Genomic DNA, 14,388 nt, shown 5'->3' with positions numbered 1-14,388 from the left:
TGAGTTTCTCTATGTGATGTATTGCTTTTCTCTTGCTGCTTTCAGAATTCTCTCTTTGTCTTTGACGTTTGACAATATGATTATTAAACATCTCGGAGTGATCTATTCAGAGCTATTCTGTTTGGGGTTCACTGTGATTCTTGGATCTGTAATTTTACGTCTTTTTATAAGAGTTGGGAAATTTTCAGTGATTATTTCCCCCATTATTCTTTCTTCTCTTTTTCCCTTCTCTCTCCTTCTGAGACTTGTATAACACCTATATTTGTGTGCTTCATGTTGTCATCCAATTCCCTGAAACCTTGCTTGTATTTTTCTTTTCTTTTCCCTATTTGTTCTTTTGTATATACAATTTCACATGTCCTGTCCTCTAGTTTACTAATCCTTTTTTCTGTCTCTTCAAATCTGTTGTTGTAATTCTCTGTTGTGTTTTTCATCTCTTCTATTGTGCCTTTCACTCCTGTAAGTTCTGCCATTTGTTTTTTTTTCAAGTTTTTGAGTTCTTTTTGGTCACCCAATGTCTTTATATCCTTCATCACTTTTGTCATACCTTCCTTCAATTGTTGATTTGATTTTTGAATTGATTTTGCATGCTTGTTTGAACATCTTTAATTGGAAGTTTCAACTCCTGTATCTTGTTTAAAGTGTTAGTTTGTTTTTTTTGATTGGGCCATATTTTGTTTTCCTAGTGTGACTTGTAATTTTTTGTGGTGCCTAAGCATCTGATTTTCTTCATTAGTTTATTCTGGAGATTGTTTTCACTCTTATTCCTACGGTTTCTTGTTGGTTGGCTTTGGTCTCTATCTGTTCTTTGGCATTCAGTTTAACTTATTCTAGACGTCTAGCATAGCTTCTGTTTAACTGATCAGAATTTTTCAGCTCTTGTTTTTCTGGTTCTTGCCTTGCCTCTATGGAACCTTTTTTTGAGGAGGGTCTTCCCAGATATGATCGGCTCCAATTAGATTTTCCCAGACAAGGCAGGCCCAGGTCTCAGGAGGAGGGTCTAATCTGTACCAAGTTTCCATCAGGATGAGATCCAGCAGGTTGTCTGGCTTTCCTTTGTGGAGACTCTAGACTCTGTGCTTTTCCTGTGCTGACCAGCAGGTGGTGCTTGTCAGCTCACAGCTCTCCACTGGCATAAAGTGGTGGGGAGCCTTTAATTTTCAGCCTGCCAGGGATGTGCTTGAGACATAAGCTGAGGTGGAAGTCAAGCTTAAGCTGTTTCTGATTCACAGCCCCTGGAGTCTGAATTATCTGAAGGAAGACTGCCAGCTTCCTTTTCTTTCTTTTTTTTTTTTTTGCATAGGCAGCCACTGGGAATTGAACTTGGGTCTCCAGCATGGCAGGTGAGAACTCTGCCACTGCACCATCATTACCTGTCCCCCCATCCCCCTTTTCTTGGAGAAGAAATGCCCTTTAGAGAATATCTCCTTCATTTGACTTCTTGAATTTTCCTCTAGATGTATCTTTTTAAAAACTATTTTTATTGACAAATCTTCACACACATAGAGTCCATACATGGTGTACAATCAGTGGCTCACAATGTCATCACATAGTTGTGTATTCATCACCATAATCATATTTAGAACATTTGCATCACTCCAGAAAAATAAATAAAAAGGAAAAACTCTTATATTCCATGCTCTTTACCCCTCCCTCTCATTGACCACTAGTATTTCAATCTACCCAATTTATTTTACCCCTTATCCCCCCTATTATTTATTTTTTTACTATCCTTATTTTTTTTTTCCTCTTCTATCCATACCCTGGAAAAAAGGAGCGTCAGACACAGGGCTTTCACAACCACATAGTCACATTGTAAAAGTTATATCATTATACAGTTGTCTTCAAGAATTAAGGATACTGGAACACAGCTCAACAGTTTCAGGTACTTTCCTCATACTCCAATACACCATAAACTAAAAAGGAATACCTATATAATGCATAAGAATAACTTCCAGGATAATCTCTCCACTTAGTTTGAAATCTCTCAAATACTGAAACTTTATTTTGTTTCATTTCTCTCTTCTCCTCCTTTTTGGTCAAGAAGTCTTTCTCAATCCTATGATGCCAGGTCCCAGCAAATCCTGGGAGTTCTGTCCCTCTTGCCAGAGAGATTTAACCCCCTAGGAGTCATGTCCCACATAGAAGGGAGGGCAGTGAGTTCACCTGCTGAGTTGGCTTAGACAGAGAGGCCACATCTGAACAACAAACAGGTTTTCTGGGGGTGACTCAGGCATAATTATAAGTAGGCTTAGCTTATCCTTTGCAGGGATAACTTTCATAGGGGCAAACCCCAAGAATCAAGGGCTCAACCTACTGATTTGGTTGTCCCCATTGCTTGCGAAATATCAGAAATTCTCTAAATGGGGAAGTTGAACATTTCCTCCTTTCTCCCAAGGGAACTTTGCAAATACTTCTTCATTCACTGCCCGTATTACTCTTGGATGTATCAGAGTATCACACCACCCTGTACAAACCAATAAGACCTCATGCCTTATTTAAGATTCCACATACTTATGGTGTTCACCTAAACCAACCAATAAGTTCAATTAGATAATGCGCTACCCAAACTCTAAATTTTGCACCAAATAACATCTCTCCCTTTGGTCTCACACAGAAGTTGAGGTTTGAAAATATGGAAAATCTCTCAGATGTATCTTAACTCTACCCTTGCCTGGGCCAGCACTGACAATGGAAAATGCCTGCGGCTTTCTCTAATGAGCTATTAGAATATTTTTAAAAAAAGAAAAATGGAAAAGAAGAAAGAAAAAAAGGAGAGAAAATAAAATAAGAAGAGCCAGTCTTTTGAGCCCCCACGGTTCACCAGTCAAAGAGCTGGAGTTAGTACCCGGCTCTGTGTGCCCTTTTCTTGGGCACTTTCCCAGCATTCTGAACTCGGCTGACTCCAAAAGTCTTTTTTTTTTTTTTTCTTTTTTAGTCCGTCCCCTTTCTGCCAAGTGAAACCTCAAGGTTACTTTCCTCCTTTTGTGGGTTTATCTGTGCTCAGAGCTTGTATTCAAGCTTAATTTTAATTTATTAATTAAAACTACAATTGACTTATAAACATTTTCTAAATGAGACCATACTATAATTGCTCTTTTGTTTCTGGCTTATTTTGCCGCACCAAATGTCCCACAGGTTCATTCACATCATTGCATGCCTCATGACTTCATTCTTTTTTACAGCAGCACAGTATTCAATCATGTTTATACTATCATTTGCCAGTCTACTTCTCACATGGCGCACCCTTCAGCCACCTGCATCCATTGGGTATCATGTGTAATGCCCAAAGTCTACAGTTCATCAACACTGTCCTGTATAGTTTAATGTAATGCCTGGTTATATCCTAGAATATATTGAGCAGACAATCAAAAAGTATTGGCGAAGTCCCTTGAGGGATGGGAGAAAAAATATGAAACTATTAAGCTTTACCATCTAGGAATTCCCCCACACGGTGTCAAACATTAGGGACACCCAAATCAATAGGCCAAGCCCTTGATCTTGAGGCTTACTCTTGTGTTGTTTATGTAGGTAGCAGAGAAGCTTAGCCTACCTATAGTTATGCCTAAGAGTTACCTCTGGAGGACCTCTTTTGTTATTCAAATGTGGCCTCACTCTCTGTAAGCCCAGCTCTGCAAGTGAAATCATTGCCCTCCCCCTTACGTGGAACTTGAGGGTGGGAGATGATTCCCAGGGACGAGTCAGCTCTGGCACCATGGGATCAACAATTCCATCCTGACCAGAATGGGGAAAAGAAGTGTAACTAATAAAGTATCAGTGGCTGAGAGAGTTCAAATAGTTGAGGGGCTACTCTGGAGGTCACTCTTACTCAAGCTTCAATTAGACATTTCTACCTGTTGTAACTTGCCAACCCCCAACCAAAACTATTACAGCCAATCCTAAACAACACCTAGGACAATATATAAGATTTACAAAGGTTCCATCACTAGGGCAACTTTCCAGAAACCTACAACCTCCAGTTGGGTCCCTGGACCAGATAAATCCTGAAACCTACAGAGTACAGACTTTCCTAAATATCAGCTGGTTCCATTTCCCTACCTCATATTATTGACAGCCCCTTCCAACGTGAAAAAGTTAGATTGACCGTAGCCCAAATACCCCTAAAGAGTGGGAGAGAAAGATCAAAGGTGATGGTGGAGTTATACAGAAAAGGTAAGGCGTAATAAGCGAATATGATTGCTGAATCATTAAATTGCAATTTCTTTTAGTCTCTAATATCTTAGAGCAACTACAAGTAAAAATCTAGAATTGTGGAATTGTAACCTGTACCAAACTCTGAAATCTGTTCTGTCACTAATTGTGCTGTGCTTTAAAATTTATTGCTTTTTTGTATATATATTATTTTTCACACACACACACACAAAAGTCAATTGTGATGATAAAAAAAATATTTATTCCTTCTAGCCTCCTATATTCTGGAGCAGATAGAAGGAAAAACCTGAGATGGTGGTATGGTAGCCCATGACAAACTGTGGGATCTGTCCTGTAACTACTTGTTGAAGAGTGCTTTGAAGACTACTGCTTTTTTTCTTTCTTTGCTTGGTATATATGTTAATAAAATACAATACAAAAAGTTTTTTAAAAATGGACCATAAAAAACAGACAAACACGGCTGGAGCTTGGTTGAACTACCTTCGCTTGTTCCTAGTAAATACTTTCCCTTTTTCCCCATGGAGAAGTATCTCCGACAGAGCATGTCAGGCCAGTGGGGGAGGGGCACCCACCTCCACAACTTTGGATGCTTTCCTTACAGTTCTGTGCTAGGAACTCGGACCTTCCACCCATTCCAGACTGGTGTACGGTGTGTGTCTGGAATCAGATGTTCCCCCGAATAGTTGTTCCAGACAGTTCCTAGCTATTTACCAGTTTCTCCAGAGGGTGAACTAAATTCCATACCTCCCTACACTGCCATCCTGTACCACCTCTCTGGCCGTTGAAATTTCTATTAGAATTGAGTTGAATCTGCTAATCAATTGGGGTAGAATTGACATCTTAATGATATTTAGTCTTCCAATCTATGGACTAATTTATTGGCATCCAGTTTATGATCTATGATCTTTTTTATTTTTGTGGGGTAAGTAGTAATGTCCATCCTCTTGTTTTTTTTTTTTTTTGCATGGGCAGCATGCAAAAAAATGTATTGCTCTTCTTAAAAAAATGTCAAATGTTTTGATCATTTAAAAAAAATAATAAACAACTTTTGATTTCCTTTATTTTCTCCCTTTTTCAAAATTCTCAATTTCATTTATTTCTGCTATAATCTTCCTTCAGTTTTGCTAGTGTTTGCCGCATGTATTTTGGGGTATCCTAGCGAGGTGCATAATATTTATGATTGTTATTTCTTCTTGTTAGTGTGTCCCCCTTTGTTAATATATCATGTCTTTCCTTTTCTTTCAAAGGCAGGTTTTGCATTAAAAGTCTGTTTGTTTTTCTGACATTAGCATAGCTATTCCAGCTCTTTTTTGGTTATTGTTTGTGTGGAATATCTTTTTCCAGATTTTCACTTTCAAACCGTCAGTGTTCTTGGATCTAAGGTGAGTCTTTTGTAGATAGTGTATAGATGGATTGTTTTTATTCATTTTGCTAATCTGTATTTTTTCATTGGGGAGTTTAAGACATTGACATTCAATGTTATTACTGTAAGGGCAGTACCTACTTCAACAGTTTTATCCTTTGTCTTTTATATGTCATGTCTTTTTTGTCAGTTTTTGCCCTTTTAGTTACCCTTACTGGTAATCTTTATTCCTGTACTCTCCTCCATGCCTCTCTCTCCTGTCTTTCCCTTTCAGCTTGCTGAGTACCCTTTAGTATTTCTTGTAGAGTAGGTCTCTTGTCAATAAATTTTCAGTTTCTGTTTTTCTGTGAATATTTTAAACTCTCCCTTGTTTTTGAAGGACAGATAAAGACCTCTTGGCTGGCAGTTTTTCTCTTTCGGTATGTTAAAATTTCATACCACTGCCTTCTCACCTCAATGTTTTCTTATGGGAAATTGGAATTTAGTCTTAATGAGCATCTTTTGTATGTGATGACTCCTTTTCTCTTGCTGCTTTCAGCATTTTCTCTTCATTTTTGACATTTGCCATTCTGATTAGTATGTATCTTGTAGAAAGTCTATTCAGATTTATTCTGTTTGGAGTACTTGTGCTTCTAGGATATGTATATTCAAGGCTTTTATTAGATTTGGGAAAATTTCAACCTTTATTTCCATGACTATTCTTTCTCAGCCTTTTTCCTTCTCTTCTCCTTCTGGGACACCCATAATACATATGTTTGTGAACTTTGTGCTGTCATTCAGTTCCCTAAGAACCTGCTTATTTTCTCCCTTTCTTTTCTCTCTCTGTTCTTCTGTTTGTAATATTTCTGATGTCCTGTCTTCGAACTCACTGACCTGAGAATTGGTCTATACTATAGAATGATCCATGTGCACTAGAGAAGAACATGTGTCCTATTGCTGTTGGGTGAAGTGTTTTATGTAGTTCTGTTAAGTCTAGTTGGTTTAGAGTATCGGGTTTTTGTTTGTTTGTTTTGTTTGTTTGTTTGCATGGGCAGGCACCAGGAATCAAACCTGGGTCTCCGGCATGGCAGGAGAGAACTCTGCCGGCTGAGCCACTGTGGCCCACCTTAGAGTATTGTTCAAGTCTTCTATTTCCTTATTGATCTTTTGTCGAGATGTTCTATCCATTATTGAAAGTGGTATATTAAATCTCCTACTATTGTAGAATCATCTTTTTCCTTTCAAATTGATTAATATGTATTTCATGTATTCAGGGGCTCTTCTATTACATGCATATATATTTATCCTTGTTGTGTCTTTTTGCTTAAATGACCCCTCTGTCATTATATCATAACCTTTGTCCTTCATGACAGTTTTTGAGTTTAGGTCTCTTTTATCTGATATTAACAGCTACCCAGCTCTCTTTGGTTAATAATTTCCTGCTATTTTTGTTTCCATCCTTTCACTTTCAACCTACTTATGTCTTTGAACTTAAGGTGAGTCTCTTGTAAACATCAGTTGGATCATGCTTTTATTTTTTGTCCATTCCACCAATTGCTGCCTTTGGACTGGAGAGTTTAATCCATTCACATTTAAAGTGGTTATGGATAATGTAGTACTTTCTTCTACCATTGTATGTTTTGTTTTTGTAAGTCTAAAATTTTTTTGGCCCTTAGTTCTTTTATTTCTTTTTTTTTTTTTTCTTTTAACATGGGCAGGCACTGGAAATGCCCGGGTCTCTGGCATGGTAGGCAGAAACTCTGCCTGCTGAGCCACAGTGGCCTGCCCTTAATTCTTCTTTTAATGGCTTCTTCCATATTTTGTTTGCATTGTACTATTTTTTTTTTAGCCCCTTTCATTTTATTTCTGAATATATTTTTCATGTATTTTTTTTGTGGTTACCATGGCTTAAAATTTAACATACTAAATCTATATCAGTCAGATTTGATTTGATACCAATTTATCTTCAGTAGCATACACATACACTGTTCCTATACTCTGCTGTCCCCCAAGTTTTTTGTACTCATGATAAATTATATCTTTGTACACTGTATGTCTAAAATCGTCAATTTCTCGTTGCTTTTTTTTCGTTGCTTTTTATGCATTTACATTTTATCGTCTGTAGGAAGTACAAAGTGGAGTTACATAATTTATAATCATCAATGTGGTTACCTTTACCAGAGGACTTTCTTTTTCTTTCTTTTTTTAAAATATTTTTATTGAGATATCTTCTCACACATATGGTCTATCCAAACTATTTAATCAATGGCTCATAATATCATCACTTAGTTGTATATTCATCACCATGATCATTTTTAAAACATTTGTATCACTCCACAGAAACAAATAAAAAGAAAAAAGAAAAAATCACACATCCCATACCCCTTATCCCTCCCTCTCATTGGCACTAATATTTCCAGTTTCTTTTTTACCCCTTACCCACCCCCCTGCCTGCATTGTTTGTTTATTTATTTTATCCTGATTTTTTTTTTTTTTTTTACTTATCTGTTGTACCCTGGATAAAGGGAGCATCAGACGCAAGGTTTTCACAATCACATAATCACATTGTAAAAGTTATATCATTATTTAATCATCTTCAAGAATCAAGGCTACTGGAACACAGCTCAACAGTTTCAGGTACTTCCCTCTGGCCATTCCAATACACCATAAACTAAAAAGGGGTAGCTATATAATGCATAAGAATAACTTCCAGGATAACCTCTTCACTTTGAAATCTCTCAGCCACTAAAACTTTATTTAGTTTCATTTCTCTCTTTCTCTTTTTGGTGAAGAAGGCTTTCTTGATCCCATGATGCCCAGTCCCAGCTTTTTATTGTCTGCCAAAATTACTGTGGGGGGCAGTGTGATGGCGGCTCGATGACAGAATTCTTGCCTGCCATGCCAGAGAACCGAGTTCGAGTCCCAGTGCCAGCCCATGCAAAAAAGAAAAAAATTACTTTGGGATGTATCAGGGCATCACACTAACCTGTACAAACCAACAAGATCTCACGACCTATTCAAGATTCCATGTAATTATCATGTTCAAGTAAGTTGATCATACAAGAAGTTAAAATAGATAATGCGTTACCCAAAATATAAATTTTGTACCAAATAAACATCTCTCCCTTTGGTCTAACATAGAAGTTGAAGGTTTAAAATATGAATCATATCATCCTTTATCCTGTATTCTGATTTACTTTAGTCCTATCCAGATCAGCTTCCTTCATATCCCTAATCGAAGTCTGATTACTTTTTCAACTTTAACAGTTGCTCTATGGGGTAATGCTAACTTTCATAGCTTCAGAGCTCTAACTCTGTCTCAGGTGTCACATAAATTTCTGAAGTTTCTTGGAACACCCAGGTTATACACAAATAGCTCAGTATCTCAGAATTTGCAAATAACAGTTACAACTCCCTATGTGACTGCTCTCAGAGCTTACAACCTTGGAACTTTACAATAGGCCCCAACCTGAAAACCCATGCTCTTGACTTCAATTCTGAGAGTTTGCTTATTATGGTTAGTTCATATGAGTGAGGCATGATAATTTTTGTCTTTTTGTTTCTGACATGTCATTCAACATGCTGTCCTCAAGGTTCATTCACCTAGTTGCATGTTTCATAACTTCATTTCTTTTTGCAGCTGCACAATATTCCATTGTATGCATATACCACACTCACTCTTCTGTTCATCACTCGATGTACCCTTACGCCACTTCCATCTATTACAAATTGTGAATACTGCCACTGTAAACAGCAGCGTGCAAATGTCCATTAGTGTTCCTGCTTTTAGTCTTCCCAAGTACATACCTAATAACAGGGTTATAAGATCATATGGCAATCCTACACTGAGCCTCTTGTGGAATTGCAGCACTGCCCTCCAGAGAGACTGTGCAATTCTCCTTCTCTACCAACAGTGAATAGGTACATCTTTCTCTCCACGTTTTCTCTAGTGTTTCATTCCCTCTGTTCATTTTTAAACAATTTTATTCACACATCATACAATCCAACCTACGTAAAAAAGCAATGGTCCACAGTGTAATCACATTACCATGCCTTCACACCATAATCTATATGAAGACATTTCCTTTTCTTCTGCAAAGAATCCCATATCCCTCCCTTATATCCCCCTCTTGTTGGCATTTAGATTTTGGCATAATTCAGTGAAAGCATATTTCAATGTTACTGTTGACTATAGATCCTAGGCTTGCATGATTGAATTTTTTTCTGTATTCCATCCTATTTTCAACATCTTGCAATGTTGATATTCATTTGTTCTCCCCCATGTAAAGACATTCTTATGGTTGTACATTTAATCAACATCATTGTCCACTTTAGGCCTTCCTAAGTTCACACCATCTCAATCTTTATTCTCTGTCTTTCCTTCTGGTGTCATACGTGCTTGCAGCCCTTCTCCTGTCACCATACTCGCATTCGGCTCCATTCAGTGTACTTCCATTATTGTGCTACCATCAGGTAGCACTGTGCTATGCATTTCTGAGTCTTTGCAGTCAGTCCTGTCGTACATTCTGTTCTCCTTCAGCATCCAATGCCCAATCTCTACCCTCTTTCTATCTCCTGATAACCTGTGTCCTTAATTTTAACTCTCAAAGTTCACTCATTAATGTTAGCTCATATTCATGAGACCATGCAGTACTTGTCCTTTTGTTTCTGGCTGATTCCACTCAACATAATGTCCTCAAGGTTTACCTACATTGTTACATGCTTCATGACTTTGGTCCTTATTTCTTTATGTTGTTTTGATCCACTGCCTGGTGTCCTTTGCTTTAAGTCTGAAGTACTCACTTTGGCATTACTTGTAGGGCAGCCCTTTTGGTAATGAATGGAACCATCACGCCTCTCTGAGCAGATAACTCCCTCCTATTCTGCCTATTTCATGATGTTCATAATTTTTTTATACTAGATGTTCTTAAACCATTAAAATTGTCACTCCGAGCCTGAAATACAAAAAATACATAATGAGAAATTTGGGTTATTATTGCTTAGTTAGTGAGTCTGTTTCCTTCTCTGGTACTTTTTTTTTATTAAATCTGGGTAGAACTCATTCCCGGGTAGCTTTATTTTTCTCTGCTGCCATCTCTCAATGATTAATGTTACCATTGATTGACTGCTCTTGGCCTTTGATGGACAAACTCAAGGGTACGCAGTGGCCAGCACGGGCGTGGAAGCCTGCACACTTTGTGTGGATGGGGGTACTGGATGTCCTCTAGAAGTTTGTCTTTCCCTCACCCTGTGCTCCCAAAGCCCGTGGGGAGGTGAGAGCAATTATAACTTGAGACTATGATAAGCTCAGAAGGTCAAGAGTAGGGGACGTTGCTGTGGGTAGGGGGCAGCTGGCTCCCCAGCTCCAAATGATTGTCATATCACATGGGAATGTGAGTTCATGTAACCAGTTCTTTTGTTTGTTTGTTTGATTTTTAAAGAACAGTTAGAAATCTAGATTTCTCTGGCAAATCTAAATATGTTTGACTAAGTTTATAAAATATTCTGTTAAACCAAATAAAATGTGAGCTGATGATCTGTGGCCTAAAAGTAGTCAGAAGCAGCCGGGCCTAATACGCTCAGGCCTGGGAGAGGGCTGTGAGATTTCTTACCTTGGGGTTTTACAGATGGCCCAGTTGAGGTTACAGAGGAAGTGCTTGGCGGACAACTTAGAATCTCAAATCATCCCATCGTCTCTTCTTTTCTTCCATTTGGCTAACCTGAAAATAAATACCACTGTATTTTAGAAACTTGCTTCTTCTTCTTTTTTTTATTTTTTTGCTATCTAATATGCATGATTGGGGCTTTAAAATCACTATCATGTTTTGAAGAGTTGAACCTCATCGTTCCTAGAGATTGAGTGCTATTGGTCAGGTACTTCACCCCAGATATTCACAGGCTGGCTTCTTCCAAACCTTTTTTTCTTGGCCCTAACTCTGTGTTCCTGGACTCGGCATCTTTATCTGGGCTACAGGAATCTGATCGTGCAACAAGATTCAGATAATCCCCAAGGGAGATCAGGAGTGGTTGTTCTTGTGCAACCCCATACCATTGGCAGTATCTGTTGCCAAATACTGAAAGGGAAGCTGGTTCTAGCTGGTCAGCATAAAAGCTTTCCCAGCACTGATGGTTTCTGAGACCCAGGAAGCTGAGCAACCTCATAAATGTGTGGAAAGGATGCAGGAGATGTCAGCCCTTTAAGATGAGGCGGTCCAACACACTGACTGTCAATATACACAGGTGAGTCTCTCTCTCTCTTTTTTTTCAAAGCAAAAAATATTTGGAAAAATTTTTGCTTGTGTCTCCATATAAATTTCACACTAAAATGATATCCAGAGAAAACCTCAATCAGAGGTTGGCAATGCTTCCATTTAGGGCCATTTAGATTATAGTTCATCACCTTTATTTTATTTCATTTTGGCCAGGTGGACAGAATTTGTTTGCTGTTCTGGTGAAGCCAAACAGTAGGTGAACAGTTGATTTCTTTGGAAAACGAAATTTTGAAATGAGGCTTGGCTTCCTGTGTCAGTGACCTGCTAGGAGGGAAAGCAGTGAGCCTCTGCCGGGATTTCAGGGTCAGGGTGCTGCCGCGGCTCTGAGCAGGTCCCAGATCACCAGGGGGCCGGGGAGTAATTGCAGCATGTCTGTTTTCAGGACCTGGTCCGGCCTGCTGATCGTGCTGGCTTATCTCTGCCCTCGAGGTTCTTCGTGCGGCGTTTCGACACACGTAGAAATAGGTAAGTACCGGTGCTTTGTAATGTATTGAAAGGACAATAAATCGGTCAAAAGAAATTAAGGGAGATATTTAAGGCCGGTTCCAGGAGTCCATGCACTCTTCCCCAGCTGCAGTAGTGTAAAGGCGAAGGACGTGATCGTCATTGTTCAGAGATGGGGGATATGATCAGAGCGGGCTCAGAGCCGGGGCAGGTGAGCAAGAGAACTGATGCCTTTGGGTCGCCGGGTGTTTTTTTTGGGGGGAGCAGATATTGAAGGGCTAGATCAACCAAGGAGAGATTGCCATGAGGCAGAACTGATAGAATGAGAGGAGAAGGTTGGAGTGGGGTTAGGGGTGTGTGATAGGCGTGAGGAATTTATTTCTAAGGACTGGCATTTCCAAGTAAATGCAAAGGGCCAGGCATGAGTATGGGTGTGGGTCTCTGAGTCAAGTGGCTTCAAAGGGTTGGCTTCCAGGAGGTCAAGGAAGCAAGGGTGTTTGACGGTCATCTTCACTGACATTAGAAGTGCCTATAGTGGTGGCAGGAGTTGGTGAGGAGGGGGGTAGAGCAAGCAGGCAGCGGGGTTTTCTAGATATAGGTAGACAACAGTATAAAGATTATGGATGGGGTATGAAGTTATTTATAATATTTTTAACATGGAAAGTGTCAGGCAATTGTAATAAAATTAATTAGCTATGATTACATTCTACAGTGGTTATCAGATTAAATTCAGATAGATCTGGTATTCTGGGTTTTCTTTAGTTTAGATAAAGAACAATACAGATATTATATAGTTATACCGCATCCAGAAATCACAAAGCAAAGCAAGATTACAAATAAAATGTGAAAATTTATCAGTGTAAAATATTCCTGAATAATTGACGGACAGGAAAGTTGTGATCATAGAATTTTACAAATGGAAGAGATACCAGAGGTCCTGGCGGCCAGTTCCTTTATTTCACAGATGAGAAAATTTACCCTAGGGAGTTTCACACCTGGCTTGTTAGTGACCTGGCCTAGAATTACCTGTCCTGACAGCTAGTCCAGTGTTATTTCCTTTAAAGATTTATTGCCAAGAAGAAGACGACAGCAGATGGTGGAAAGAGAATCAGACCTAGGTTCCAATACCAGCTCTGCTATAAACCAGATGTGTGACTAATTCACATTCTCTCTGTTTCTTTTCCATAAAATGAGGGAGTTGAACTTAATTCTAAATTGTCTTCCAACGCTAAGTTCTGTGAAATTACTAAAACTATTGAAGTGGCTGAAGAGAAACAGACATAAGTGTAAATATTCAAATTTTAATCCTTAGAGTTGTAACCAAGAAAGCAGGATTTAAGGGATGATTTTGATTACTGAATCATTATGTAGATATTCCTTTTTGCTTTCTAGTATTTTGGAGTAGACAGAGGGAAATGCATGAAATCTCTACATTGTAATCCAGCTGCCTTGATCTCTGATATATAGCCCTTATTTTCTGCATAGCCCTTATTTGCATAGCTCTTATCTTCTACCCTGTGGTTGTAAAAACCTTGTGACTAACCTTCATTTGTACCCAGTTATCCAGTTTTTCAATTTTTGAATCTTAAAGACAGCCTCTAATGTTTATTAATGAAGGGTCTTGGGTCAACCTAGAGCTAACCCACCCCAAGTCCAAGGTTGTCTTGATAACGGTGACTGTGGGCCCACCTAACATGCGCAGTAGCTTAGACGTTAACCTACAATCCGCCATTTTCTTACACACTTTCTGTAACTAAGCTTGTGATCAATCTGCGCATGCTCAATAATCAGATGCCCTCTAATGACATCCTCTGGGGCCACTGTGCACATTATCCTAAACCCTGCCCGTCTTTTCTCTAATAAAATTATCAGAATGACTGCAGTTCAAGGAGACAGATTTTGGGCTGCTAGGCCATCTGCTCTCCTACTATGCGCCTAGTAATAAACTCTCTCTTTGAAACCCCATAGTCTCAGGAATTGGCTATTGAGGGTGTCAGGCAAAAGAATCCACAGCCTTTGTCCGGTAACAGCGTTAAAAATTTTACAAGACTGATGAAATCTGAAATTTAGTAAAGTCAGATAATTGCTCACTTTCCCTAGTTGTGAAGCAAAGGTCCTAACAGAGTGAAATGTATATTGATGTGAATGTAATTGAAG

The 14,388-nt window shown here is 38.8% G+C and overlaps 1 protein-coding gene across 2 annotated transcripts in view; it reads left to right on the top strand.

The window, feature by feature from the left end:
- Window positions 1–11,899: 11,899 nt before the first annotated feature.
- Window positions 11,900–14,388, top strand: part of GPLD1 (glycosylphosphatidylinositol specific phospholipase D1) — a 63,204-nt gene continuing 60,715 nt past the window's right edge. Inside the window, exon 1 of one of the 2 annotated variants that reach the window (XM_077143752.1) lies at window positions 11,900–12,252. In XM_077143752.1, the coding sequence (XP_076999867.1) occupies window positions 12,156–12,252 (97 nt within the window). In that variant the 5' untranslated portion in view covers window positions 11,900–12,155. The remainder of the gene's footprint in view (window positions 12,253–14,388) is intronic. The other variant, XM_077143753.1, reaches the window with a different exon arrangement.

Source organism: Tamandua tetradactyla, chromosome 25 (genome assembly GCF_023851605.1).
Source record: "Tamandua tetradactyla isolate mTamTet1 chromosome 25, mTamTet1.pri, whole genome shotgun sequence".
In the NCBI taxonomy this organism is placed as follows: Eukaryota; Metazoa; Chordata; class Mammalia; order Pilosa; family Myrmecophagidae; genus Tamandua; species Tamandua tetradactyla.
The sequence above is the reverse complement of the archived record's forward strand: the minus strand, read 5'-3'. Positions and strand labels throughout refer to the sequence as shown.